General features: G+C 46.0%; 1 protein-coding gene across 19 annotated transcripts in view; it reads left to right on the forward strand.

Annotated features, from left to right (window-relative positions):
- The window catches only part of LIMCH1 (LIM and calponin homology domains 1), a 220,134-nt gene that overhangs the window by 184,008 nt on the left and 8,326 nt on the right, over nucleotides 1-27,800 (forward strand). For 17 of the 19 annotated variants that reach the window (XM_058192393.1, XM_058192397.1, XM_058192396.1 and 14 more), the window contains 12 exons: nucleotides 1,761-1,918; nucleotides 2,421-2,829; nucleotides 3,532-3,756; nucleotides 6,370-6,439; nucleotides 11,578-11,768; nucleotides 13,753-13,873; nucleotides 15,963-15,991; nucleotides 18,630-18,713; nucleotides 21,782-21,874; nucleotides 24,383-24,487; nucleotides 26,186-26,313; nucleotides 27,054-27,163. In XM_058192393.1, the coding sequence (XP_058048376.1) occupies nucleotides 1,761-1,918; nucleotides 2,421-2,829; nucleotides 3,532-3,756; nucleotides 6,370-6,439; nucleotides 11,578-11,768; nucleotides 13,753-13,873; nucleotides 15,963-15,991; nucleotides 18,630-18,713; nucleotides 21,782-21,874; nucleotides 24,383-24,487; nucleotides 26,186-26,313; nucleotides 27,054-27,163 (1,723 nt within the window). The remainder of the gene's footprint in view (nucleotides 1-1,760; nucleotides 1,919-2,420; nucleotides 2,830-3,531; nucleotides 3,757-6,369; nucleotides 6,440-11,577; nucleotides 11,769-13,752; nucleotides 13,874-15,962; nucleotides 15,992-18,629; nucleotides 18,714-21,781; nucleotides 21,875-24,382; nucleotides 24,488-26,185; nucleotides 26,314-27,053; nucleotides 27,164-27,800) is intronic. The other 2 variants (XM_058192394.1, XM_058192395.1) reach the window with 2 other exon arrangements.

Consider the following 27,800-nt stretch of genomic DNA (forward strand, 5'->3'; position numbering starts at 1 on the left):
ACCATCTTAATTGGGGCTTATTTTTCGGGGTAGGGCTTATATTACGAGCATCCTGAAAAATCATGCTAGGCAGTGGTGGGATTCAAACCATTTAACAACTGGTTCTCGGCCCTAATGAGCAGCTGGGTAGGCGTGGCTTGGTGATCATGTGACTGTGTGGGCGTGGCCAACTCAACGTCACTCACATCGATGGGCGCTTCGCCTTAGCTGTTACAATGTACTAAGGGTTAAGCAGAGAGGCAGTTTCTGTAAGCAGGACAATAAAGATTAGGCTAGAAACATCAGAATGTTTCCTTCCTGCCTTCCTTACAGGATTAGCCCTGTAAAGTGGAAAAAAACAAAATAAGATTTCTTCCAACAAACCGGTTCTCCGAACTGCTTAGAAAGTTAACAACCGGTTCTCCCGAATAGGTGCGAACCGGCTGAATCCCACCACTGATGCTAGGGCTTATTTTCCGATCGGGTCTTATTTTCGGGAAAACAGGGTAGTTGCTATTGTAGAGCTTTTGCAAACCACATTTAAGTTACAGGCACAAATAAATAATAGACTCAAGATGTGTAGAGTGTGCATACCACTTTACAAGGCCTTGGAATATTTGCATCCAGTTTTGGTCGCCACGTTGTTAAAAAAGACGTTGAGACGCTGGAAAGAGTGCAGAGAAGAGCAAGAAAGAGGATTAGGGGACTGGAGGATAAAATATACGAAGAACGGTTGCAGGAATTGGGTGTGTCTAGTTTAATGAAAAGAAGGACTAGAGGTGACATGATAGCAGTCTTCCAATATTTGAAGACGATGGGAACACCCTGTTCTCCAAAGGACCTGAAGGCAGGACAAGAAGCAGCGGATGGAAACTCATCAAGGAGGGAGAAGCAACCTAGAAATAAGGAGAAATTTCCTGACAGTGAGAACAATTAACCAGAGGAACGACTTGCCTCCAGAAGTTGTGGGTACTCCATCACGTGGAGGTTTTTTTAAGAAAGAAAGGTTTGGACAACATCTGTCTGAAATGGTACAGGGTTTCCTGCTTGGGCAGGGGGTTGGACTAGAAGACCTCCAAGGTCCCTTCCAACTCTGTTGTTGTTGTTGTTACAGTAATATAATAACAGAGTTGGACGGGACCTTGGAGGTCTTCTAGTCCAACCCCCTGTTTAGGTAAGTGCAGGGCGCGCGTGGAGGCTCAGGGAGGGTGAAAAATGGGCCTACCGGAAGTTCAGGAGTTCGGGCCCATTTCTGGCCTCCAAAGGGCCTCCAGAGCCTGGGGAGGCTGTTTTCTCCCTCCCAGAGGCTCAAGAAAAACCTCCGGAGCCTGGGGAGGACAAAAAGGCCCACCCCACCCCTGTCGTGGCGCAGGAGGCTGACTAGGCCACACCTACCATGGCCACGTCCACCCAGAAACCTGGCAGAGAACCCCTTGCTAAAATTTTTGAAGCCCACCCATGAACATGTGATAGCTATCCGGTTCATCAGAGTTTGACTTCCGTCGAGTTCATGCACAAGAAGGAGACAATGTGAAAACGGTTGACCGCTGCCGCCTTCTATTTATTTATTTTTAATTTGACAATCTGACCCTAAAACTATTCTATCTACACACACACTCTCTCTCTCTCTCACACATACACACACACACACACAGCCAGGCCACCAAGCTGGAAAGGTTGGGAACCTCCGAGTTAGCCTTATAACTAACTACCTGCTGTGTAAAATCTTCATACTTGGGTGTTTCTTCTCCTTTTGCCTTCACCATGTAATTTTAACGTAGGATTTAGCCCGGTGGAAAAACCGTCGGAGGAGCGCTTCTCAGGATTTGTTGAAAAAAGAAGCCGAGAGGAAAAAGATGGAGCAGTTACTCATTGGAGGAGAGGGAAGCAACGAGAGACGGAAGAGCATCAAGACGTACCGAGAGATTGTGGAGGAGAAGTACGTAGCCTTAAGGAAACCAAGGCTGGTTGCGGAAGGCGGACCAGGTCATAATAGGGGTTGAGTTGAGTGTTTCAATGAGCCCAGGCAATCCTGCATATTTAGAAACCATGGCTAAATAAACGATGGTCCGGAATGCAACAGAAAAGAATATTTGTAGCTTAGGGTTGAGCTGTGGGGTCCTTGAAACTCTGAGCTTGGTGGTGTTCTTACAGTTGTTTCATTACCCAACAACATAGCATCATCAGTGCCAGAAAGGAAGGGGGGAGGAGATTGCTTTTCCAAAGGCGACTGGGTTTCCTTGGTTTTTCTTCCAAAACGTTTCTTCAGTTCTCAGAACAGCGGAAGCTTCTTGGATGAGGAGAGAGATGTTCTCAAAGGAAAAGCAAGGAAGTCCCGTTGGCTTTTTGAAAAGAAGAGCTTTTGGGACGACCATGAGCTGGAGGGTTGAGGAGGGTCAATAAACACCCCGCCGTCTTGTTTTTGCTGCCCTCAAAAACAGAGAGAAGCGTGAGAGAGAACTTCACGAAGCCTACAAGAATGCCAGGTCTCAGGAAGAGGCAGATAGGATACTCCAACATTACATCGAGAGGTTCACCATTAGCGAAGCGGTCCTCGAACGCTTGGAGATGCCAAAACTTTTGGAAAGAAGCCATTCTGTTGAGCCAAATTCATCCTCCCCATCCAAGGACCCCAACCCCCTCCGATATTTACGGCAGCAGTCGCTCCCGCCCCCAAAATTCACTGCCAAGTTTGAAGCCACCATCATCCCCACCAATGGCTCTGAGGCCAGCACATCCACCGGCTCCCCCACCTCAAGCAGACCCTCAGGCTCCATGGCTATGCCTCTGGTGACGCCCAAGCCTTACTCCCAGCCAAGAGAGACCCGGGAGATTTTGAGAAACTTCAAGGTGAGTTAAGATATGAAAAGAAGACCCCCAGTGAGATGGGCAGCATGCAAGTTTAATAAATAGGTAGATAGGGATGGATGGATGGATGGGTGAACGATAAATAGATGGATAGATGGATGAGATAGATGATGGATGGATGGATAGATGGATAGATAGCAGATAGATAGATGATAGATAGATAGATAGATAGATAGATAGATAGATAGATAGATAGATAGATAGATAGATGATGGACAGACGGAGACAGACAGATGATAGATGAGATAGATGATGGATGGACAGATAAGTGAAAGATGGATGGATGGATGGATGGATGGACGAACAGAAACAGACAGATGATAGATGAGATAAATGATGGATGACAGATAGACAGGTGAAAGATGGATGGATGGATGAATGGATGGATGGATATACAGATAGATGAGAGATGATGGATGGGATGGATGGATGGACAGAGAGAGAGATAGGTGATAGATGAGATAGATGATGGATGGATAATGGATGAACAATAGACAGATGATAAAAAGATGAGATAGATGATGGACGGATGTACAGACAGGCAGATAGATAGATAGATAGATAGAGAGAGAGAGAGAGAGAGAGCAATTTTGCCGTCCTAACCATTTTCCTTCTCATTAGAACTAATCCAAGATGGCCTCAGAGCCTTATAATTCTCATCTGCTTTTGGGTTTCAAAATGCAGGTGGATGGAAAGATCTCCGTGAACGGAGAAGCGAGCAACGGCGTGGACGACGAACCAGACAAGGACTGCTCAGCCTTTCTCTTTGAACCTTCCCCCACCCTTTCCACCAAGTCTGACCACGTGGTCAAATCACACGGGGGATCCACGGAAGGGAGCACAAATTCCACCACTCCTGAGCCGGTTCAGAAGAGTTTAATCGAACATGCTGTACACAGAGAGAAAGTTGTAAGGGCCAGATACTTGGGTTAGCAGGTGTTAAGGGTAATCTGGGTTCACAACCGAGGTTGTGGACTGTTGAGCAGAGTACCCTACGCATGAAAACGACTGAGACTGGTTGTATACAATAACAGTCACTTGCAGACAAACTGGGGTTTGATATTCCTTTACTTTTAGGGAAAAGACATAGTCCAAAAACAATCCAGGTCATACACATATAAAGTCAGTCAGGGATGTTACAAAGTCTTCTTACCAACGTAGACTTGTACAACAAACAAGGTCTTCTTTCAGTTCAGCAAAACACAATTCAATTCACAACAGTCAGTATCTTGAGGAATCAGTAACTAGCCATGATCAAGCAACAATCATAAATATACAGTTGCAGCATGTCATTAGGTTACAATGCCGTAGCGTCCCTGTAGATTCCCCACAAGCCATAATTTAGGAGTCCTTTTATACATTGGCTACAGAGCTCAACCAATCAGGATGCTTGCAATGATGCAGCACAGCCTTAAAGCAATATCCTGCCTTTCTACAAACATACATAGTTAGTTTATATATTGCCTGGCCGACTAGTTAGGCAAACAACAATTTCCTGACAGCAGGAACCGGGTGGGGAGATAAATGGTTCTGCAAGTGTTTGTAAAGTTAGGCCTGCAGGTACTCGGCTTATAACTATCTGTTTATTGTCTGAAGTCAATACAGGTAGTCCTTGACTTACGACTTCAATTGAGCCCAGAATTCCTGCTGCTCAGCGAAACATTTGTTAAGTGCTCCATTTTACGACCTTTCTTGCTACGGTTGTTAAGCGAATCACTGCCATTGTTCAGTTAGTCACACGGTTGTTAAGTGAATTTGGCTTCCCCCTTAACTTGACCCCCGGGACACTGGAACGGTCATAAATATGAACCAATTGCCAAGCCTCTAAATTTTTTTCAATATACCGTATATACTCGAGTATAAGCCGAGTTTTTCAGCACGTTTTTTGTGCTGGAAAACGTCCCCTCGGCTTATACTCGGATCGGCTTATACTCGGATCGGCTTATACTCGAGTTGTTTTTTCCTTTTTCACATTATACCGGCCGTAGCGAACTTGGCGGGCTTTTGCTTTAGCTGGGAAGCCCTGCGGTGCAGTGAGAGGGCGGGCGGGGAGCCAGCCTTCTCGGCCGAGGGAGGGAGGGTTTCGCCGACCGGTAGGTGCCTCATTTCCCACCCTCGGCTTATACTCGAGTCCCCAGTTTACCCCAGTTTTTGGGGTAAAATTGGGGACCTCGGCTTATACTCGGATCGGCTTATATTCGAGTATATACGGTATATATAATTTTTTTTTAAATCTTTAACAAACAAACATACATAAAATCATCATCAATCCAAATACATTGTGTCGGTGGGTTGATCCCCAATCCTGTGTGCCCATATACATTCCAATTAATTTACCCAAACTTGCATTTTCTCAATCTGATACGTATCTCAACTATCATCAAATAATTTCTAGTTAATTATATAACATTTCAATTTCTCCCTTAAAATCAACTTTCCCAATTAATATTATTACATCTTCAAATCCATTCCCTAAACACAATTATATAATTTAAACGCTTCCCTATATTCTAACCTTTCTTGATTCCGCCAAGCCTCTAAATTTTGATCACAATTGTCATAAGCAGAGGTGGTATTCAGCTGGTTCATATCGGTTCAGGCAAACCGGTAGCTGCGACTGCGGGTGGGCAGCCCTGGCATAATGCTGTCCTATTTAACCACGTTTTTGAGGCTTGGGGTATGTGCGAAAGGCGTGAGCGCGAGCAAAGCACATGCACGGAAGGCCGGCCGCATGCACGGACGGTGTGCGAAGCGAATGCGCGCATGCGTGGCGAATATTGAAAAATATTGAAGACACACCGCTGGTCATAAGGGTAAAAAATGGACATAATTCACTTTTTCCAGTGCCGTCGTAACGTTGAACGGTCACTAAGCAAACTGTTGTAAGTCAAGGACTGCCTGCATTTGTTTGGCTTAACAAAGCAACCCTTGAAAAAATTTAAAACCTTAGTTGATTTGTTGATCTTACTTTACCCCAAATGGCTTCTCTAAAACGAAATGCCAAGTTACTGAATCCTAAAAGCATATTCGTGTCAGGGTTCCAAGGAAGACCCCCAACGAAATAAAGCTCTGAGGCTTGAGGTTCCTCAAAGTTCCAATTTATTAGAGATGTCATGTTGGCACAGCTGGGAAAACCCGAAACTGCAAGCTTCCAGGTTTTCCACACCCAGTTGACAGTTCACAGCCCTGCCCCACACCCACAAGTTCATCACATTGTCCAATCAACTCTTCACACTCAATTGGATTCAATCTTCAGGCAGTCTCCATCAGACGCAGGCAAAAGGCCTTGAATACGGAATGTTGTTACGACTAACTTTCTACCGCTCCAACAACAACCCCCTCCCAACTTCCCCAGCTAAAATATAATGGCGGTTAAGAAGCAAAAAGAAAATTGTCTTCCAAAAACTGACAATTCGAACTGCAGAGAGTCATTGGATTGTGGCAGGATAGAAGTAGAATAAATAAACGAATACATTCCTTTGGCTTCTGCTTTAACCATGAATTCAATGTGTTTTTCTGCAGGACTCCTTCACGGAAGAAGTTGACACAGCCTGCCGAAAAGATAGAACTGAATTGAAAGAAAAGTTTCTGGGTAGGGTTTTCCAAATGGGCCTTTTTAAAGTACAGTGAACGGTCCTTTTTACTCAGCTCAGGGTTGAACTGTGGGGTCTTTGGTGTCCTCCGAGCTTGGTGTCTTTCTTGCAGAAGTTTCATTACCCAAGTTGGTCACATCATCAATCATCAGAGGTAGAAGGGAGTGGGTTTTGTGGAGAGGAGGAGGGAGGAAGAAGAAGAGGAGGAGAAGGAAGAGAAGAAGATGATGATAGAGGAAGAAGAGACAGAAGAGAAGAAGGAGGAGGAGGAGGAGGAGGAAGATGATAGAGAAAGAAGAGGAAGAGAAGAAGGAGGAGAAGAAAGGAGGAGGAGGAAGATGGTAGAGGAAGAAGAGAAGGAGGAGGAGGAGGAGGAGAAGAAAGGAGGAAGAAGATGAAGAAGAAGGACGAGAAGAAAGAAGAAGGAGGAGGAGAAGAAGGAAGAGGAAGAAGATGATAGTGGAAGAAGAATGAAGAGAAGGAGTAGAAGAAGAGAAGGAGGAGGAGGAGAAGAAGAAGGAGGAGGAGGAGGAGGAGAACAACAACAACAACAACAGGTCCTTCATTCTCGCTGAGCTTAATTGTTTTCTGGCAGATATTTCATGACCCAACTAGGTAACATCATCAGGACTATAAGGTTTTGCTCTCTCCTTATATACTAGCGGCTTTCCCCGTGAGTGTTGGTGGGGCAGTCGTGGTGGTCCCTTGATTAGGCTGTTGTTTACTGTTGGCTTGATTGGGGTATTGTTTACTTCTTGATTGTTGGTCTACTGTTAATCTTGATGTTAATCTCTGCTCATATGGGTGTTGATTGCTGGCCAGAAGGTGTTATGGTCTATTAGTTTTTTTTAGCGTCTTTTTTTATTAGTGTGTAAATGTTGTTTATGTCTATGTGCCTGTTGATGGCTGATTTGTCTTGAGTGCCAGGCTTCCAGGAATTTTTTCATATTTTTGGATTTGACCTGGTCTACGATTGTCGTGTCCCACTCCTCCGCTGACGGCCGGGTCAGGGAAATCCAAATCAGGTGTGCCTCTGCAGCTCTGCCAAAGTCCTAGCAAAGTCCTCAGGGCAGGCAGGAGACCAGAAAGTGACTTCAGCAAGATATGTTTAGACTTTGCCTGACTCAGAGAATGCCAGAAAGCAGATCCTTTATATAGGCCATGGGGTGTGGCTCCATGACTCAGCACTTATCCAGGCCTGCCCCTCCCTTCCTTCTGTTGCCTCCGCCTATCAAGTCTTCTGACGCGAGGGCCACTCCAGTCGACAGCTGTTGGTAATTGACCTCCCTCAGGCTCACATGCTGTGGAGGAGGGGGAGGGGTCTAGTTGCTCCGTTTGCCTGGGCATGGAGCCAGAGCTGGAGGCTGGAGGTATTTCTTCCTCTTCAGCCTGTCTGGGCATGGAGCCAGGGCTGGGGCCGGGAGGCATACTAGAACATTCCTCCGTGTTCGGAAGCAGATAAGAAGACCCCGGCTGAGGTGAGATTGGACGAGACACAACAACGATGCTCACAGTTTCTTAATTTGAAAGTATGCTTAAGTCTGTCTGTGTATTATGAAATTAAGCAGTTTTCATCATGTCTTCTGATTGCTTGTTGGTGTTCATGGATGCTCTAGCACTGATGATGTTACCTACTTTGGTAATGAAATGTCTGCAAGAAGACAACCAACCAAAAATGCAAACCTACCGTATTTTTCAGAATATAAGACGCACTTTCCCTCCCCCTAAAAGAGGGTGAAAATTTGGGTGCGTCTTATACACCGAATGTAGCCCCACCCACCTGCCGACCCCCTGGAAAATGGGGTGTACGGAGGTGGCAATAGGCTATGGCAAACCCTGCGGCCTGAAACAGCTGATCTTCGGGAGGCCGATCCAACCGACAATCAGCTGCTTGGTTGTTGTTGTTGTTGTTGTTGTTTGAATTTATATCCCGCCCTTCTCCGAAGACTCAGGGTGGCTTACATTGTGTTAAGCAATAGTCTCATCCATTTGTATATTATATACAAAGTCAACTTTTATTGCCCTCAACAATCTGGGTCCTCATTTTACCTACCTTATGAAGGATGGAAGGCTGAGTCAACCTTGGGCCTGGTGGGACTTGAACCTGCAGTAATTGCAGGCAGCTGCTGTTAATAACAGGCTGCATTAGCCTGTTGAGCCACCAGAGGCCCTGTGCTAATCAGGCTGTGCTGAAGCTGCAACGGACTCTTTGCTGCAAGGAGGCAAATTGCTGGGGGACAGAGGCAGATTTTTTTTTTCTAGTTTTCCTCCCCCAAAAAAGTAGGTGCGTCTTATAGTCCGGAACGTCTTACACTCTGAAAAATACGGTATATTTTTATTTGAACTACTGTACAGGTCGGAGTTGCAGAATCCCAGATTCCGCGATCTGTCTTCCTAGGGTCAGGCTGAAATCCCTAAAATTAAGGTCCAGCTGGCACCTTGTAGTATCTTATTCATGAAGCTTTCTTGGACCAGTATGGAAATGATTTATCATTGACTTCTCCTGGAGGTGTCTTACATGCTCAGTTAATTAAGCTGCTAAACCCTTGTAAGGTTGGATTGTGCTCCCCTCTGCTTAAACTATCCTCAACTTATTGCTCAGTCATGCAAGGAAATTAAAAGAAATCCTTTCCTCCAGATCAAATAGAAGTAGTAATACAAGTGTTGTGGCAGAGCTGGCAGCAGATTCGGACAGTGAGGAGGTTGGGGAGGAACATGGGCCAGTCCTGGAGTCTGGGGAAGGCTCGGATGAGGGCTCTGAGTCAGAGGCAGAGAGGGGGCCAAGGCCATCTGGTAGTTCTTTGCTGCCTCCGGAGTCTCCAGAGTCTGACATCAGTGAGGCAGAAGAAAGCAGGAACCTGTTCCCAGTGTGTGCAAGCGCAGAGCTGCCAGGAGACATGAACAATAAGGAAACAGGGTCGACTTGGGAGTAAGGCTTGGAGACGATTGGCCCCTCCCATAAGACATCAAAGAGAAGCGAACGGGACGTGAGCTTTTGCAGGAAACAATTCGTTCATCTGGCCGATTCAAGATTTGAAACTTCTCTGTGCTAAGTTTGGCTTTGCCCTGCGTTGGGCAGTTAGTTCTCTGGCAGCATTCCAAGGGAGATAAGGTGGGTGTTTATAAACACTCCCCTGACAGACTGTTTATCAAGCCTTTCAGACTGAGAATGACAATAATTCACAGCCATCTGAATTAAAGAGCTTTGCTGGGACTAAGTTTGTGCTATATACTGTCTAAGGAAGCCTAGGTCAGAACAACAAGTTAGGAATAGAATTTCTGTTGCTAAATAAGTCGCGTTTGATTTTTTTTTTTCCCCTCCCATCAGACAAGCGGGAGGAAAGAAACACCAGCGAATTATCAGCAGCTTTGGATATAAATTGTGGGTGTCCCTAAATTAAGAAATCCCTAGAAAGTAATTAACTAACTGCATGATTCGATATGTAGTTATTTTCTTATAAATTAAGAATAAGGTGGTAGGGAAAACATGCCCTCTTCGTTTTATAGTCTGCAATTATAACCGCAGGAGTTAACACAGCTTGATGCAGGAAAACGTTCAAGAAGAATTATTTTCTCCTGAGGTGAAAGCAGGTGGGCTGCTTTTTCTGCAGCTGGTGCCCTCGATGCACATTAAAAAAAAAAAATTAAGCTTCCCAAAAGTGGAAGGTTAAAGAAAGCAGCGGCAAACCACTTCGGTACTGCTCGAGTAGTGGGTTGGACTAGAAGACCTCCGACGTCCCTTCCAACGCTATTATACTATGTTCTATCATGCCATGAAAACTTGTTCCTCATCAGAGGAGATTGGCTGCGTATCGGCCCTGCTGTTTGTCAGTAGCCAATTGGCCCCTTGGGCAGAGAGGTCTCTGTCCGGTCGGCCACCTCCCCCAATGCCTGAGGGTCCTGGGACAGCATCGTCCTCAGCCCCTGGCCTCTCCAAACATGGCAAGGGAGTTATGCCATCCCTCTCGGGACGGTCCCAGTTCCTCCTCCTCCTCCTCCTCCTCCTCCTCCTCCTCTCCGCATGCCCCACTTCCTTCTAGCACCAATGATGTTATCTACTTAGGTCATGAAACATCTGCAAGAAAACATCTAAGCTCAGAGAGTACCAAAGACCCCACAGTCTTCCTCTTCTTCTTCTCCTCCTCCTCTTTCTCTTCCTCTTCCTCTTCTTCTTCTTCTGTTCTTCTTCTCCTGCTTCCTCCTCTTCCTCCTCTCCACATGCCCCACTTCCTTCTAGCACCAATGATGTTATCTACTTAGGTCATGAAACATCTGCAAGAAAACATCTAAGCTCAGAGAGCACCAAGGACTCCACAGTCTTTCTCCTCCTCCTCCTCCTCCTCCTTCCTCCTCCTTCCTCCTCCTCCTCTCCACACGCCCCACTTCCTTCTAGCACCAATGATGTTATCTCGTTAGGTCATGAAACATCTGCAAGAAAACAACTAAGTTCAGAGAGTACCAAGGACCCCACAGTCTTCCTCTTCTTCTTCTTCTCCTCCTCCTCTTTCTCTTCCTCTTCCTCTTCCTCTTCTGTTCTTCTTCTCCTCCTTCCTTCCCTTCCTCCTCCTCTCCACATGCCCCACTTCCTTCTAGCACCAATGATGTTATCTACTTAGGTCATGAAACATCTGCAAGAAAACATCTAAACTCAGAGAGCACCAAGGACTCCACAGTCTTTCTCCTCCTCCTCCTCCTCCTCCTCCTCCTCCTCCTCCTCCTCTTCTCCACATGCCCCACTTCCTTCTAGCACCAATGATGTTATCTACTTAGGTCATGAAACATCTGCAAGAAAACATCTAAGCTCAGAGAGCACCAAGAACCCCACAGTCTTTCTCCTCCTCCTCGAAACCAGGCTCTGATAGGGCCATGGCATCTATTCTTTTCTGGTGCCAATTTGTGGTGACAGTTGATATTCTTGTGTATAAATAAATCACGGCAATTGATAAGTTGTTAATTGAATCTGATTTTCCCCAATTGACTTTACTCGTCAGAAAGTCACAGCAGCTAATCGCATGATCCCTGGACACAGCAATGGTTCTGCGTTCGTGTTGTTTTCTTTAGATCGAATAAATTATTTTTGTTTGGCCAAAATGGGTGGTTTAGTTTTGATCTTTTCCCTTTGGTCTTTTGAATGGAGTAGATCCAGACCTCATGGAACCCAGCGTGACGTTTTCCTGTGCCAACCTCCTGGCGGCCGACGTGGAGATATCTTCCTTCCACAATCATTCCAACGAAACGGAGTCACATCCTGAGCTGAATTCAACTCAGGAGGCGAAAGCCCTTGAAAGAGGAGAAGAGAAGGAGAAAGACGCTTCGGTTAGCCAGAAGGTAACTTAAAATGTGTGTCTGAGAAACAAGGGAAATGTTATCTTTCTCTAAGGGAAATGGGCATTTTTCACAAATGAACAGATGGAAAGCGAGAGAGAAAGAAGGAGAGAGGAGGGGAGGGAGGGAGAGGGGGAGAGAGGGAAGGGGAGTGAGAGAGAGCAAGAGGGAGGGAGTGGGGGAAGAGAGATTAGGAGGGAGGAAGAGAGGAGGGAGGAGAAAGGGAGGAGAGGAGAGAGGAGGAGAGGAGAGGAAGGAAGGAGGAAGAGGAGGAGAGGGGAAGAGAGATTTGGAAGGAGGAAGAGAGGAGGAGAGAGAGGAGGGAATGGAAGAGGGAGGAGGAGAGAGAGAGGGAGGAGGAGAGAGGGGAGATGGAGGGAGAGAGAGGGAGGGAGGAGAAGGAGAAGAGAGAGATTTGGAGGGGGGAAGAGGGAAGGGAGAGAGCAGGGAGGAAGGGAGGGAGAGAGGGAGGGAGAGAAGGGGAGGGAGTGGGGAGAGGGAGAGAGGGAGGGAGAGAGGGAGAAAGAGGGGGAGGGAGGTGCAGAGAGATGGTGGGAAGGAAAGAGAGGGGGAGGAGAGAGACAGAGATACTATCAAGCTCAGAGAGCACTAAGGACCGCATAATCCTCCTCCTCCTACTGCTCTGCTCCTCCTCTTCCATGTCTTTGCAAACCCGCCTCCCTTGCAGCCCTGATGGTGTTACCTAGTTGGGTAACGGAATTTCTGCAAGAAGCCACTACTCGGAGAGCACAAAGGATCCCACCGTTCAACCATGAGCTTCAAATCTTCCCTTCTATCGGTAGAACCTCAGTCCCTTCAGTGAATATTCCGGAAATGATCGAAAATGGAAAATGCTGATCAATTCTTTTGTAGAGAGCCAACTGAGATGATCTTGAGAGGAATACTCCGAAGCTGTCACAGAAAGAAAAAAAGCATTCCTAAAACCTGGATAAGGACATACTATTAGGAAGCGTTAGTATTAGGAAGTATTAAGCTGGTTCTCAGTGACTCATTGAGAAAATGCGCACACATGCGCGCGCAGACCTTCTGCGCATGCACAGAAGGTAAAAAACACATTACTTCCTGGTTAAAACCAGGAAGTAATGACACCCGGGGGGGTGGGCAGAGCTATGCTCTACCATCGCTACCGGATCACCGAACCACCGGCCACGATCGTTACCGGATCACCAGAACCGGGAGCATTTCACCCCTGATATAAGGCAATGTCACAGGATTTGCAAAATTCAGTTAATATAGCCTATTCCAGTGATGGGCCGCTGCCAGTTCGGACCGGTTCAGGCAAACCCCAGTAGTTCCGACGATCAGCTGGCCCTGCCCTATAATGTCCTATATTTCCTTCTATCTGGTTCAGCTGATTTCCGCGCCTCCGCTGTTCTACTTACCGCGGCTGCCTTAGAAGGTAAGCAGCTGAGCTTCAAATTGTTGTATTTTGAACGCTCCGCGCGAACACATTAGGTGCGCAAGCGCACGAAGCCCGTGTACGCGCGCGAAGCCCGCGCTCACAGAACCACTGGCCTATTCAACATAGCTTTGGTCTTCTGTTTCCTGGTCTGAACAACTTCAAAAGAGTTGTACTCGGGGGGTGAAATGGTCCCAGTTCGGACCGCGAGAAAGAAAAGGAAGGAGGGAAAAAAGGAAAGAAAGGAAGGAAAGAAAGAAAGAAGGAAGGAAGGAAGGAGGGAGGGAGAAAAAAGGAGAGGAAGGAAGGACTACAAACCTGGCACTAGACACAGCTTCAGAGGATAATCCAGGGTCCAATCCTGCTCCAGCAGGACATTGTTAGTGAGTTTCTGTCTTTTGATCCCCCAATCACATAGCCACGCCCACCCAGTCACATGACCCCCTCCCCACCAAGCCACGCCCACCAAGCCACGCCCACAGAACCAGTAGGAAAGAAATTTAGAATTCACCACTGGTTGTACTACTTGGAGGATGTGTTGATGATGTTCTCTACGAATCGTTTCAGGTCCAGATAGATACCTCGCAGGCTCCGAAACCAGGTGAAGACCTACCTATTTCTCTTCTGAAGAAGCTCCCGGAGACAAACCACGGGGTTTTGCTGGAAACTCCCCTACAAGATCAGAAAGGTAAATTTCCCAGCTAGGAATAAACAAATCAGCCATTTTGGGTTTCTTTCCCCAAAGCCAGTCCTGAAAAACCATAACTTACGTCGTATTTCTGCATCGAGTAGGCAGAGGCACCGCGAGCTGGTCCTTTGATATTCCCGGCCCCACAGGCAGCGGCGACATCTAAAAATTTTCCCTACCGGTTCTGTGGGCGTGGCTTAATTGATGGGTGTGGCTTGGTGGTCAGGTGACCTGTTGGGCGTGGCCAATAACGATAAATAATAAAAATAATAAACGCAAAACAAGAAGAGGTACCAAAAACCAACTTTCACCCTTCACACGCAACACAACACAACTGACTCACACACAATGTAAAAGCAGCTGCACTTCACCCAAAAATGGCCCCTGCAACAAGCAGGAACCTCACACAGCCACAAAAAGCTCAAAAACCAACTTCCACACTTTACACACACACACACAACACAACACAACTGACTCACACACACTCACAAAATGCCACATTCAGCTTTGTGAGATTTTGTGTGTGTGTGTAGTTAGAGTGAAACACTACAGAAACACACCAAATCTCAGAAACCTGCACAAATATTTTATTTTTTTATTTTATTTTATTTATAGATCAAAGCAGCTAAATTTAAAACTTCCTTAACTTTAAATTGCTATGTCTAAAAAAAGCAATAAAATTCCTTTAAAAAAAACCCCAATTAACTATTTTTTAAAGCCCTCCCCCCCAGTTATTTACCCATTTCAAGGGACAAGGCAGGCAGATTGAGTTGCTCACCGATGAGATGGATTGCAGGCAGGCAGATTGAGTTGCTAGCTGATGCAATTGATTGCAGCAGCCGAAGCAAGGCAGGAAAAGCGAGCGAGCCCAAAAGAAGCAGCAAGCTGCCAAGTAGGCAAGTGGGGACCGGGCGATTGGGTGGGCATGGGCGGGGGTGGGGCAAGTATTTTTGCTACCGGACTACCCGCCCCCATCGCTACCGGATCACGCGATCCGGTCTGTCGTGTCCCACTCCTCCGCTGACGGCCGGGTCAGGGAAATCCGAATCAGGCGTGCCTCTGCAGCTCTGCCAAAGTCCTAGCAAAGTCCTCAGGGCAGGCAGGAGACCAGAAAGTGACTTCAGCAAGATATGTTCGACTTTGCCTGACTCAGAGACTGCCAGAAAGCAGATCCTTTATATAGGCCATGGGGTGTGGCTCCATGACTCAGCACTTATCCAGGCCTGCCCCTCCCTTCCTTCTGTTGCCTCCACCTATCAAGTCTTCTGACGCGGGGGTCACTCCAGTCGGCAGCTGTTGGTAATTGACCTTCCTCAGGCTCACATGCTGTGGAGGAGGGGGAGGGGTCTAGTTGCTCCGCTTGCCTGGGCATGGAGCCAGAGCTGGGGGCTGGAGGTACTTCCTCCTCTTCAGCCTGTCTGGGCATGGAGCCAGGGCTGGGGCCGGGAGGCATACTAGGACATTCCTCCATGTTCGGAAGCAGATAAGAAGACCCCGGCTAAGGTGAGATTGGACGAGACACAACACGGTCCGAACCGGGAGGATTTCACCCCTGCCCGCGAGCCAGGTTTAAGCACCGCTGGCCTTGAGTTTGACACCCCTGCAGTAGTGTCATCTGCTTGAAACCAGAACGTCGTTGTCCACTTTGTGCATGCCAAGAGTGACAACTCAGAGCAGACACAGCTTCACTGGTGATTCTAGACAAGGTTTCTGGTTTTTTAACCATGAATATTAGCATCTTTGTCGCTTCAAAGGGTTTTGCTGGCAATCCTTATGATTTATATTGATATATTGATCATCAATTGTGTTGTAAATGTTGTACCTTGATGAACGTATCTTTTCTTTTATGTAACACTGAGAGCATATGCACCAAGACAAATTCCTTGTGTGTCCAATCACACTTGGCCAATAAAATTCTATTCTATTCTATTCTATTCTATTTTGTCGCTTTGGAAACCCTGTGAGAAACCCTATGAGTGTGAAACTGTAAAAAAAAAAAAAAGGGAAGAAAGAAAGTAAAATCGGCACGCCTGTTGAACGTTTTAACAGTTTAAAAAGTTTAATTTTAGCTGTTTTTCTTTTTCCGCAGCCGCCGCCGAGAACCGCGACGCATCAAACGTACGTTGATCTTACTGGATTATCTTGAACTTTCTTAAGCTGCTCAGGGTCTGATGAGGAGCATTTGAATGTTTCTCTTGACAGATTTTAAGTAATTTAATTTTTATCAGGTATCGTGTGTTTGATCAGGGCTGAACTTGTGGTTACTTTGAACCCGTTAGTTAGTCTACAAGTAGATCTTGACTAAGGACTACAAAGCCTGCCCGTTATGGTCACGAGGCGTGACGGTCTTTAAGCGAGGTGATCACGTGTCTCCTCTGTAGATGCTCCCATATCGGTTTTGATACGTTGCAGCGTCAGTACCGATAGTCCTCAACTTACGACCACAATGTCCGCTGCTAAACATTTATTAAATGAGTTTTTGCCCCATTTTATGACCTTCCTTGCCACAGTTATTAAGTGAATCACTCAGTTGAGAAGTAGGTAACCCGGTCGGTAAGTGAATCTGGTGCTTCCCCATTGACGTTACTTCTCAAAAGGTCACAAAAGGAGGTCACGTGACCTTGGGGCACAGCAACTCATTTATTTATTTATTTATTTATTTATTTGAATTTGTCAAACAAAAACGAGAACAAGAATAAAAGGGAAAAAAAATAATATAAAAATACAATGACAGGGACGATAGGCACGTTAGTGCACTTATGCACGCCCCCTCTACGGACCACTTAAGTATGAAGTAAGGTCCACGGAAGCCTTATTTGTGACGGAAACTGTGAAAATTGTAGCTGGATCAGGTAGCGCAGGAGTCAGCAACCTGCGGCTCTGGAGCCGCATTTGGCTCTTTCAGCCCTCTGCTGCAGCTCCCTGTTGCTGGTCGGCTCCACAGTTGATAGGGCTTTCAGTTAGGACAGGTAGAGGAAAAAGGACGCCATGCTAGGAGGAGACTCTATGGTGGGGGAACCAACTGGCCGTCTCCAGGAGAGCTTTTTACCAGGTCCGCCTGGTTCGCCAGTTGCGCCCCTTCCTTGACCGGGATGCCTTATGCACGGTCACTCACGCTTTAGTCACTTCCCGTCTGGATTATTGTAATGCTCTCTACATGGGGCTACCCCTGAAGTGCACTCGGAGGCTTCAGTTAGTCCAGAGCGCATCGAGGGAGCCACACGCTGCTCCCGGGTAACACCGCTCCTGCGCAGTTTGCACTGGCTACCTGTGGTCTTTCGGGTGCGCTTCAGGGTGTTGGTTACCACCTTTAAAGCGCTCCATGGCTTAGGGCCCGGGTACTTATGGGACCGCCTGCTGTTATCTTATGCCTCCCACCGACCCGTACGCTCACACAGAGAGGGTCTTCTCAGGGTGCCGTCCGCCAAGCAATGTCGGCTGGCGGCCCCCAGGGGAAGGGCCTTCTCTGTTGGAGCACCTACCCTCTGGAACGAACTTCCCCCTGGTTTGCGTCAACTACCTGACCTTCGGATCTTTCGCCATGAATTGAAAACGTATTTGTTCATCCAAGCAAGACTGGCTTAATTCTTAATTTTTAACTTTTAATTTTTAAATTCTGAAATCTGAATTTTAATAATTTTAAATTGGGGTACTGTGTTTTATTGGGGTCAATTGGACGGTTTTACATTTAAATTTTTAAATTTTTCGGCCGTTATATAATATGTTATTTTAATTTGTTGTTTTAATATTGTAGATTGTATATTTTAATTTGGCTGTACACCGCCCTGAGTCCTTCGGGAGAAGGGCGGTATAAAAGTCTAAATAAATAAATAAATAATAAATAAATAAATAAATAAATAAATAAATAAATAAATAAATAAATGAATGAATGAATGAATGAATGAATGAATGAATGAATGGGCCATGGCCCATTACCGGGCCGTTGGCTAATTGCCACGGGGCTGCGTGAGTGGCCGGCCGATATGCATGCCTGCAAACATGTGCAGAGCCCCGCTCACGCAAGTGTCATGAGCACTCATGGTCACTCTTGCATCGCCACGATATTGCGGGTGCATACATGTGCGCACATGCACTTGCCTCTCCCACAAAATCATCCACTCTTTCCCCCCTCCCTCTGCTCCAGGCCACCAACAGTGTGGGAACTCTGAGCTACAACGTGTAGCTTCAAAGCCTATATTCAAGCCATTTAGTAGAAACTGGATAATCCTTGGGATTCTCCTTACCAAAACCTACAAAATACGATTGTCCAGACAGAAGGATCAGCCAAGGAGGGGCTTGTAAACCTAGATTTAGATCAGGGGTGTCAAACTCAAGACCTGCGGGCTGGATCCGGCCAACGGGGTGCTTAGATCTGGCACGCAGGGCCACCCTGGAAACAGCCCGCAGTGTCTCTGCCAATGAAAACACAGCTCGGAAGGGGTCTATTTTTGCAGGCAGAGGGCTGCAGGAGGCCATCCCAGCCAAAAACGGAGCTCTGGAGCCCGTTTTCGCTGGCAGAGCGCTCGGGCCACAGACACCCCCGACACAAATAACGCGAAGCTGGCTACGCCCCCCCCCCTTGCCACATCTCCTCCCCCCAAGGTCAAACAGAACCCTGATGCGGCCCTCAGTGAAATTGAATTTGACACCCCTGCTGTAGATACCTTGGAAGGATGTTGGGGTAAAAAAAACCACGCAGGGGGCCTGTATTATATGCTTCTAATTGTATATTTGTATATCTAATTGTATATCGAAGCGTTCGACTTGTTGGTCTTGGGATCCGGAGGAGGAACGGAGGCGCCAAGAACGGTGGCAGCAGGAACAGGAACGTCTACTTCAGGTAGATCTGGGTTTGGGTTTTTTTCCCTCACATATGCTTATTTTCAGAAGGGTGTATTTGTATCCCGTCTTTGTTATTTTTGCAAATAACTCGAGGTGGCTAACGTATGTCCCAAAGGTGCGTTTTTGTTTTTTTTCAAGACGCAACTGGATTTTCTGGTTTTTCTTTGAAGACGTTCCGCCTCTCATTCCCAGAAGTTTCTTCAGCTCTGTAATTTGGTCTAATGGTCTGGGTTTATTTTTCTCCCTTAAAAAAGAAAAGAGAGAGAAAATGATACAAGCGGATAAAGACATGGAAGAGATAGTAATAATACAGGGGTAGTTGACCTTTTTATACCTACCGCCCACTTTTGTATCTCTGTTAGTAGTAAAATTTTCTAACCGCCCACCGGTTCCACAGTAATGCGCCGTGTATTGTCGTCTGCGCATGCCTCTCACGCATCATGGATTGGGTTTGGGGAGTGGGGCGCCGGCTACCAGCTCTGCTTGTCTGTTACAGCTGGGTGGTGTGGGGGGAGATGCGCGAGCTATTCTAGGACGAGGCTCTTTTGTTTGCGGTCGCACTATAGCGCCATTCAGTTTCACTCACGTAACATGAACTAAATTTATGCGTGGGCGATACAAATAGTATATTTTCAGAAATTTAAATTGTCACGGAGAATTTTATGAAAACCTAATGAAAATATTTTTAAATAATGCTATGAAATTTTTTTTAAAAGTCAATTAAATTAAAAAAAAGGAAAGTGCTTCAGTATCGGACAAAACCCCTACCGCCCACCATGAAAGCTGGAACGCCCACTAGTGGGTGGTAGGGACCAGGTTGACTACCACTGTAATAATATCTAAAATGGAACAGACAGATGACTCTTTAAGTGTTCAAAATATAGAAAAGAATAAAGAGAAAAATCTCCCAAAGGTGATGAAAGAATTACTAACAGGTGCTCTAAAGATCCAACGGCAAGAGATTAGTGTTGAGGTAGATCAGAGATGGCGTTCAGCCGGTTCAGACCGGTTCGGGCGAACCGGTAGTGGCGACCTGCGGGTGGCGGCACAATCCCATCCTATATTGCTGTGTTTTTGATGCCAGATGCATGTGCGGACGGCGTCCGTGAGCAAATTGCTGTGTTGTTTGACGTCACCACCAGAGGTGGGTTTCAGCAGGTTCTGACCAGTTCTGGAGAACCAGTAGCGGAAATTTTGAGTAGTTCGGAGAACCGGTAGTAAAAATTCTGACTGGCCCCGCCTCCATCTATTCTCTGCCTCCCAGGTCCCAGCTGATTGGGAGGAAATGGGGATTTTGCAGTAATGTTACCCTGGATTGGGGAGGGAATGGAGATTTTGCAGTATCCTTCCCATGCCACGCCCACCAAGCCATGCCACGCCCACCAAGCCACACCCACAGAACTGGTAGAAAAAATTTTTGAAACTCACCACTGCGTCACACGCATTTGCAGACAACACGCGTGAGCTCACATTTCCGGTGCTGGGCAAACCGGTAGTAGCAGTATGTGAATCCCACCTGTGAGGTAGATGAAATACTTAGATTAAATAAGAGTGATGTAAGGAGATACAAGATCGCAAGGGAGAAGCATGGGAGATTTATCAAAAAGTCAAACAGAGTTGAAATTTTAAAAAGGGCAAGAGATGATGGATAGATAGAGAATACTTCTTAATAGGGTGGCTGTTTCGTTAAGGGTTGGAAAAAAGAGGTAGAAAGTAGAAATTGGGAAAAAAGCATTATGTATGCTGATATATAATAGAATATATTATAATTACCACGTATATGTAAATGTTAGTTGAAAGATTATGATTATGTTTAATTAAATAGTATTATTATTGATACTGGTATTGTGTATACAGTATATTGACCCAGACAATACACTGTTCACGAAGCACTTATGGATGTTAAATAAAAAACTATGTGAAAAACATTTTTTTTAAAAAGAGAAAGTTTTTAAATAATAATAATAATAATATTTTTATTTATAGACCGCCCTTCTCCCAAAGGACTCAGGGCGGTGTACAGCCACAAATAAAATACAGAAAGAAAACAACAATACAAAACTAAAAACAACCCTTAAAAAAACCTATATAATATGGCTACTTATAGATAAAAATATTACCCTCTAAAATTTACTAAAAAATTTAAAACCCATAAATCAATTTGATAATATAAAATTTAAGCGAGTCCAGCAAGACGAAATAAGTAGGTTTTAAGTTCACGGCGGAAAGTCCTAAGGTCAGGTATTTGTCAGAGTCCAGGGGGAAGCTCGTTCCATAGGGTAGGAGCCCCCACAGAGAAGGCCCTCCCCCTGGGGGCCGCCAGCCGACATTGCTTGGCTGACGGCACCCTGAGGAGCCCCTCTCTGTGAGAGCGCACCGGTCGTTGGGAGATAGACATTGGCAGTAGACGGTCCCGTAAATATCCCGGTTAGATACTTTAAAGAAACCTTTGCTAGGAGCTCTTCCATAGACACAGCTGAGATGCCAGTTCGACCGCTGTCGTGTCCCACTCCTCCTCTGACAGCCGGGTCGGGGAAGTCTGTATCAAGCGTGGCCACAAAGCCTCTGCAGCTTTGCCAAAGTTCTGTCAGAGTTCTCAGGGCAGGCAGGAGTCCAAGATGTGACTTCAGCAATCCAAGTAGACTTTGCCTGACTCAAAGAATGCCAGAAAGCAGATCCTTTATATAGGCCATGGGGTGTGGCTCCATGACTCAGCACTTATCCAGACCTGCCCCTCCCTTCCTTTTGCTGACGTCGCCTCTCCATTCTCCGGAAGCGTGGATCCGTCCATCCTCCAGCTGCCGGCAATTCCAGCTCGTGACTGGCTTCAGGCTCTTCATGTTCACATGCTGTGGGGGAGGGGTTTATTTGCTCCGTCTGTCCTGGGCATGGTGCCAGGACTGGGGGCCGGAGGCATGCCAGGCCGTTCGTCTGCACTATCAGTCCCTGGCTGAGATAACAGGAGATGAGAGGGGCCCTGCTGCGGAGAGGGGGGCGAGCGAGGCACAACAACCGCGTTGGGCCAGGATTCCTGGTTTACAGCTTGCGTTGCTACTCTTCCTTTAGGAAAAGTATCAGAAAGAGCAGGAGAAGTTGAAAAAAGAGTGGGAAAAGGCTCAGAAGGAAGTTGAAGAAGAGGAACGCAAATATTACGAAGAGGTATGAAGTGCGAGGTGTGAATTGTGCGCAGGCGGGGGTGTGCCTCCAACCCAATACATACCCTTACTCTTTTTACCTTTTGTAATTTTATTCCCCAAAGTATTTTTATTTTTTCTCCCCTTTTTAAAATTTATTTTGTAGAAATTTGGTCTAAACCAGGGGTGAAATGCTCCTGGTTCGGACCAGCTCGCCCGATCCGGTAGCGATGGCAGAGGATGGTTCGGAGAACCAGTAGCAAAAATCCCTGACTCGTCCCATGGCCAGCTGGGCCGCGCTATAATCAGAGGTTTTTTTGTTTTGTTTTTTACTTTTAAAAGCACTTTTTCTTCCCCTGAAAAAATGCTTTTAAAAATTAAAAAAAAAAGCCTCTGATGATCGCTCGGATCAGCTGGGATCATCAAAGCCTTTTAAAAGCATTTTTTTTACAAGCTCTTCGGCCGAAGAGGTTGTAAAAAAATGCTTTTAAAAGGTTCTGGCGATCAGGCAACTCAGCTGGGATCGTCAGAAGCCCTTTAAAAGCATTTTTTTCCTACAACCTATTTGGCCGAAGAGGTTTGTAGAAAAAAGGCTTTTAAAAGGCTCCTCTGGCGATCCCAGCTGAGTTGCCTGATCATCAGAGGCTTTTTAAAAAGCATTTTTTTACAAGTTCTTCGGCTGAAGAGGTTGAAGAAAAAATGCTTTTAAAAGTAAAAAAAAAAAAAAAAAGTTGGCCATTAAAATTCAGATGCTTGGCAACCGGTTCGTACTTACGACCGTTGCTGTGTCCCAAATGATCCCTTTTGCGACCTTCCGACAAGCAAAGTCAAGGGGGAAGCCAAGATTCACTTAACAGCCGGGTTGCCAACTTATCAACCGCAGTGATTCCCTTTGCAACTGCGGCCAGGAAAGTCGTGAAAGAGGGCAAAACTTACCGAACAAATGTCTCACTTAACAACAGAAACTTTGGGCTCAACTGCGGTCGTAAGTCGAGGACTACCTGCATTGTCCCAAAGGTGCTTTTTGAAGAGGCAACTGAACGTTCCAGTTTTTCTTGGAAGACGTTTCGCTTCTCATCCGAGAAGCTTCTTCAGCTCTGACTTGGATGGTGGGGAATGGAAGGATTGATATCCTTGCAGACAGCTGGTCATTTGCATCCTTTTAGAGCAGGGGTCTCCAACCTTGGCAGCCTAGAGCAGGGGTCTCCAACCTTGGCTACTTTAAGACTTGTGGACTTCAACTCCTAGAATTCCTCAGCCAGCTTAGGAATTCTAGGAGTTGAAGTCCACAAGTCTTAAAGTAGCCAAGGTTGGAGACCCCTGTTTTAGAGAGTCATTGAGGCCACTTGGAGGTTTATCTGTGTCCTCAGGGTCACTTGAGTAGTGCAAATGGGCGTGGAGTCTACAAAACAGATCCTTTCGGCACTTCCAAGAAGGCTCCACACCCATTTGCACTGCTCAGGTGACCCTGAGGATACAGATAAACCTCCAAGTGGCCTCAACGGCTCTCTAACAACGATGCAAATGACCAACCGTCTGCAAGGAGTATCAATCCTTCCATTCTCCACCATTCAGTCGGGGCTGAAGAAGCTTCTCGGATGGGAAACGAAACGTCTTCAAAGGAAAAAAAAACCAGAAAGTCCAGTTGCCTCTTGAAAAAGCACCTGTTGTGACCCAGGTTCCTGGACCCGGACTCCTGGACTCGGATGATTCAGAAAGTGAGGGAGAAGACCTGGCAAGCCCTGCTTCTCTTGAGCCCTCTCCCTCCCTGGCACCCACTCAAAGGGAGGAGGAGGGGCCGGCAAGGCCTGATTCTCTGGAGCCTTCTTCTGATTTGGCAACGCCCCAAGAACAGTTTTGGAGTGATGCAAGACTGCGCAGACGTGACCGGCACGCGCAGCAGAAGCAGCGTTGGGATAAAGCCAAGTAATGATTGTCATGCAGTGACATCTGCAGAGACTATAAATAGGAGGCGGGACTTCCTGGTTTTTTGTCTTGGACAAAGCAATGAATTTGCGCGGGCAAACTGTATCAATGGAGGGAAGAATATATTCGTGAGTAATTCTGGCCTTATCTGTAATTTCCTCGTTATCTCCAGAAACTTGGCAGGCCCGTGGGTAGACGTGGCCAGGACATTTATCTATGTAAATAAATTAGAAAAGGAGGCCTCTGACTGACTCTTTGCTGGGAGTATTGGGGGGAGGGAAACAGAACAGCACCTTTGGGACATCCATGACCTGGATGATTGAGAATCTCCATAGATATAGATATATATACCTGTATGCTTGACTTCATTTGCAAGGCTAGCTTTTTCTTTCAAGATAATGCAGAACTTCAACCGTGTCTGGAAATGGAGTCCTTTCTCTGCTTATCCAAATAGCAAAGAAAGTGATTGAAGAAGTTACTTGGATAAGCAGTGAAACGTATCCAATGAAAAAAGAAAAGACGTCCCAGTTGCCATGACTCAACTTCCAGACAACTCTACTGGATGACTGAGAAATTTCATGAACTTTGATCGTCTCCTCTTCTTTAGGAACGCAAGATCCTTGAAGATACTGTGGTTCCATTCATGTTGGCTTCAGGCTCTACAGAACCCTTGTCTACGTCGTCTTCTCTGACCGATGGCAACAGGACTATGGTGCGTCCACAAGTGGAATTTAAGGCTAAAACGGGTGATGCCCCCAAAAATATAAGATTTTATAAGACGATACCTTATAGTATATGGTGGCGCAGTGGTTAGAATGCAGTATTGCAGGCTAACTCTGCCGGCTGCCAGGAATTCGATCCTGACCGGCTCAAGGTTGACTCAGCCTTCCGTCCTTCTGAGGTCGGTCTAATGGGGAGCCAGATTGTTGGGGGGCCATAGACTGACTCTGTAAACTGCTTAGGGAGGGCTGTAAAAGCACTGCGAAGCGGTATATAAGTCTAAGTGCTATTGTAGTCTATCCTTCCTTCCTTCCTTCCTTCCTTCCTTCCTTCCTTCCTTCCTTCCTTCCTTCCTTCCTTCCTTCTTTCCCAGTGGTTAGAATGCAGTATTGCAGGCTAACTCTGTTGGCTGCCATCAGTTAGATCCTGACCAGCTCAAGGTTGACTCAGCCTTCCATCCTTCCGAGGTCGGTAAAATGAGGACCCAGATTGTTCGGGGAAAGAGGCTGATTCTGTAAACCGCTTAGAGACGGCTGTAAAAACACCGTGAAGCGGTATATAAGTCCAAGTGCTATTGCTATTGCTATAAAGTTATTATTTTAACCTAGCCTATAAGAAAAATGTATGTGAAGAACGGCTGAAGAACTCGGAATGTCTAGTCTAACAAAGTGAAGGACTAGGGGTGACATGATAGCAGTCTTCCAATATTTGAGGGGCTGTCAACGTATTCTCCAAAGCACAAGAAGGCAGGACAAGAAGCAACAGATAGAAGCTTATCAAGGAGAGAACAATCTAGAAATAAGGAGAAATTTTCTGACAGTGAGAAATTAATCAGTGGAACAACAACTTGCTTCCAGAAATTGTGGGTGTTCCATCACAGGAGGTTTTCAAGAAGAAACTGGACATCCATTTGTCTGGAATGGTGTAGGATCTCCTATCTGAGCAGAGAATTAGACTAGAAGACCGCCAAAGTCCCTTCCAACTCTGTTATTCTGTTGATATTCTGATATTTGTCAAAAATAGAATTTTAATTTATTTATTTTTTTGTAGGCAGCCTAGAGTCACTGAATGGGAGTGGGCGGCTACATCAATCCTCCAAATAAATAAAGAATTAAAATACTACCTGGTTGTTTCCAAACATTGTTTTCTGATGGAATCTATCTAGCAGGGAGACTGATTTTTAAATGATTTCCCACCCACCCCAATTCTTCAACCATCTATATAAGTATTGCAAATCTTCTCTAATTATTGGCATTAGTTGTTGGGAAATGCAGGAGGGGATATTCAGCCGGTTCAGTCCAGTTCGGGTGAACTGGTAGCCGCCCGCCCACCACCCGCCCAGGTGTAACGCCGTTTTATTTAGCCATGTTTGCGTGCACGCACTAGCAAAACACATGCACGGAATGCCAGGCGCAAACTTGGAAGGCATGCATGCAAAGCAAGAGTGCGAACACATGGTGAACCAGTGGTAAGAATATGTGAAACCCATGGTTTGAGCTCTAGATCCAATCACTTGCTTCGCATTAAAGAAATCTGATACGGGCTGATTTTAGACTTCGCATAGTTTTAACAATTGGTTGGTTAATAAGATGGTAAATGAGATCGAATTCTTAGACAGATAGGATACCAAATTGTGGCTTTAAAGGGGAAGATGTCGGCCCGCTGAGATAACATCTATTTGTTTCGGTAGAATTTGATTGATCTAAGTTACTCGGAAGACGATAAGAAACCAAACGAAGAGGCCAAACTGAAGTCGTTATTCTATGAACAAGATGGCGCAAATTATAAGGAATGCCAACCACGAGAGGAAAACACGAGGTGCGTAAGAACAAAAGAAATTTCATAGAAACATAGCCAGTGGTGGGATTCAACCGGTTCGAACGAACCCTGTAGTTAAATTGCTGGCTGGCCCCGCCCCTCCCCGCCCCTTCCAGGAGTCTCCACACGCCCCATTTCGGCTGCCAGGTAAATGCAGGGAGGCCTCCTAGGCCCAAAACCTAACCGGAAAATAAGCCATAATGCGTCTTTTGGAGCAATAATTAATATAAGACCCGGTCTTATTTTTGGGAAAACATAATCACTAATCTTACTCAGATGTGGAGACATTAGGTAGCCCTGAAACTGCTTCATGGCAAAATACAGATAAAATATCACGACCCAGCTAGTCCTTGACATACGGCCGTAACTTAGCCCAACATTTCCATTGCTGAACCAAGGCAGTTGTTAAGTGAGTTTGGCCCCATTTTATGACCTTTTCTGCCGCAGCTGTTGAGTGAGTCACTGCAGTTGTTAAGTTAGTCACTTAACGGTTGTTAAGTGAATCGGGCTTCCCCGTGGACTTTGCTTCTCAGACGGTCGCAAAAGGGGATCACGTGACACACACACACACACCCCCGGGGACACTGCACCCGTCATAAATGTGAGTCAATGTCCAAGCGCCTGAATTTTGATCACGTGACCACGAGGTCGTAAGTGTAAGAACCTGGTTCTAAGTTACTTAAGTCGAGGATTAGCCGCCTTGTTTTCCACCTTTCTACAATATATTTTCTTCTCCTCAGCACCGTGAATAAGGAAGAATATCCTGAAGGCCTGAATTGGAGACAGAAAGAGCAAGTTCCCACCCCAGGAGACAAATCACCCAAGGACATGGCTTTGCCGTTACGTCCAGGTGGGTGGTGGCTTTATGCTTTTAAAAAACTTGAATATATCAAAAGTTTTGGTTTTTTAATTATACTTACCTTGTTTTCTTCTCACCGGTATCGTATCTACCTGGTGGGAAGAAAGGCATGAATTCTTGCTACCAAGTTGAAGCTGTGAAATGCAGACTTAACATGGAAATGTCAGCGGTAAATTAAGTACAGTATGTGAAATGGGCTAGTGTGCGTTTTGAATTCCTTTCCTCTTTTGGGTTCTGCCTTTTGTCCTGATCCCCCCCAGTGCTTCCCCAAAATTTCTCGGCTCGAGGTCTTAGCTATAAGTCTACTTCCACCCTTAAAAGAGAAAATAGTTCAGTTCTGTACAATTTTGAAAAGGCCTTCTCCTCTTCCTTCTTCTTCTTCTTCCTCTTCCTCCTTTCCTTTTCCCTTGTCCTTTACCTTCTCTTTCTTTCTTCCTCCTCCTCCTCTTCTTTACTTTCTTTCTCTTTCTCTCTCTCTTCTTCTCTCTCCCTCTCTTTCTTTCTGTCTCTCCCATCCTTCTTGTTCTTTCCCTCCCATCCTCTTATTCTTCCTGCCTTCCTTCCTTTCTCTTCCGTTCTTTTTCCCTCTATTTCTGTCTCTGTCTCTTCCATCCTTCTTTCCCTTCTA

The sequence above is a fragment of the Ahaetulla prasina genome, chromosome 8, assembly GCF_028640845.1.
Source record: "Ahaetulla prasina isolate Xishuangbanna chromosome 8, ASM2864084v1, whole genome shotgun sequence".
Taxonomy (NCBI): domain Eukaryota; kingdom Metazoa; phylum Chordata; class Lepidosauria; order Squamata; family Colubridae; genus Ahaetulla; species Ahaetulla prasina.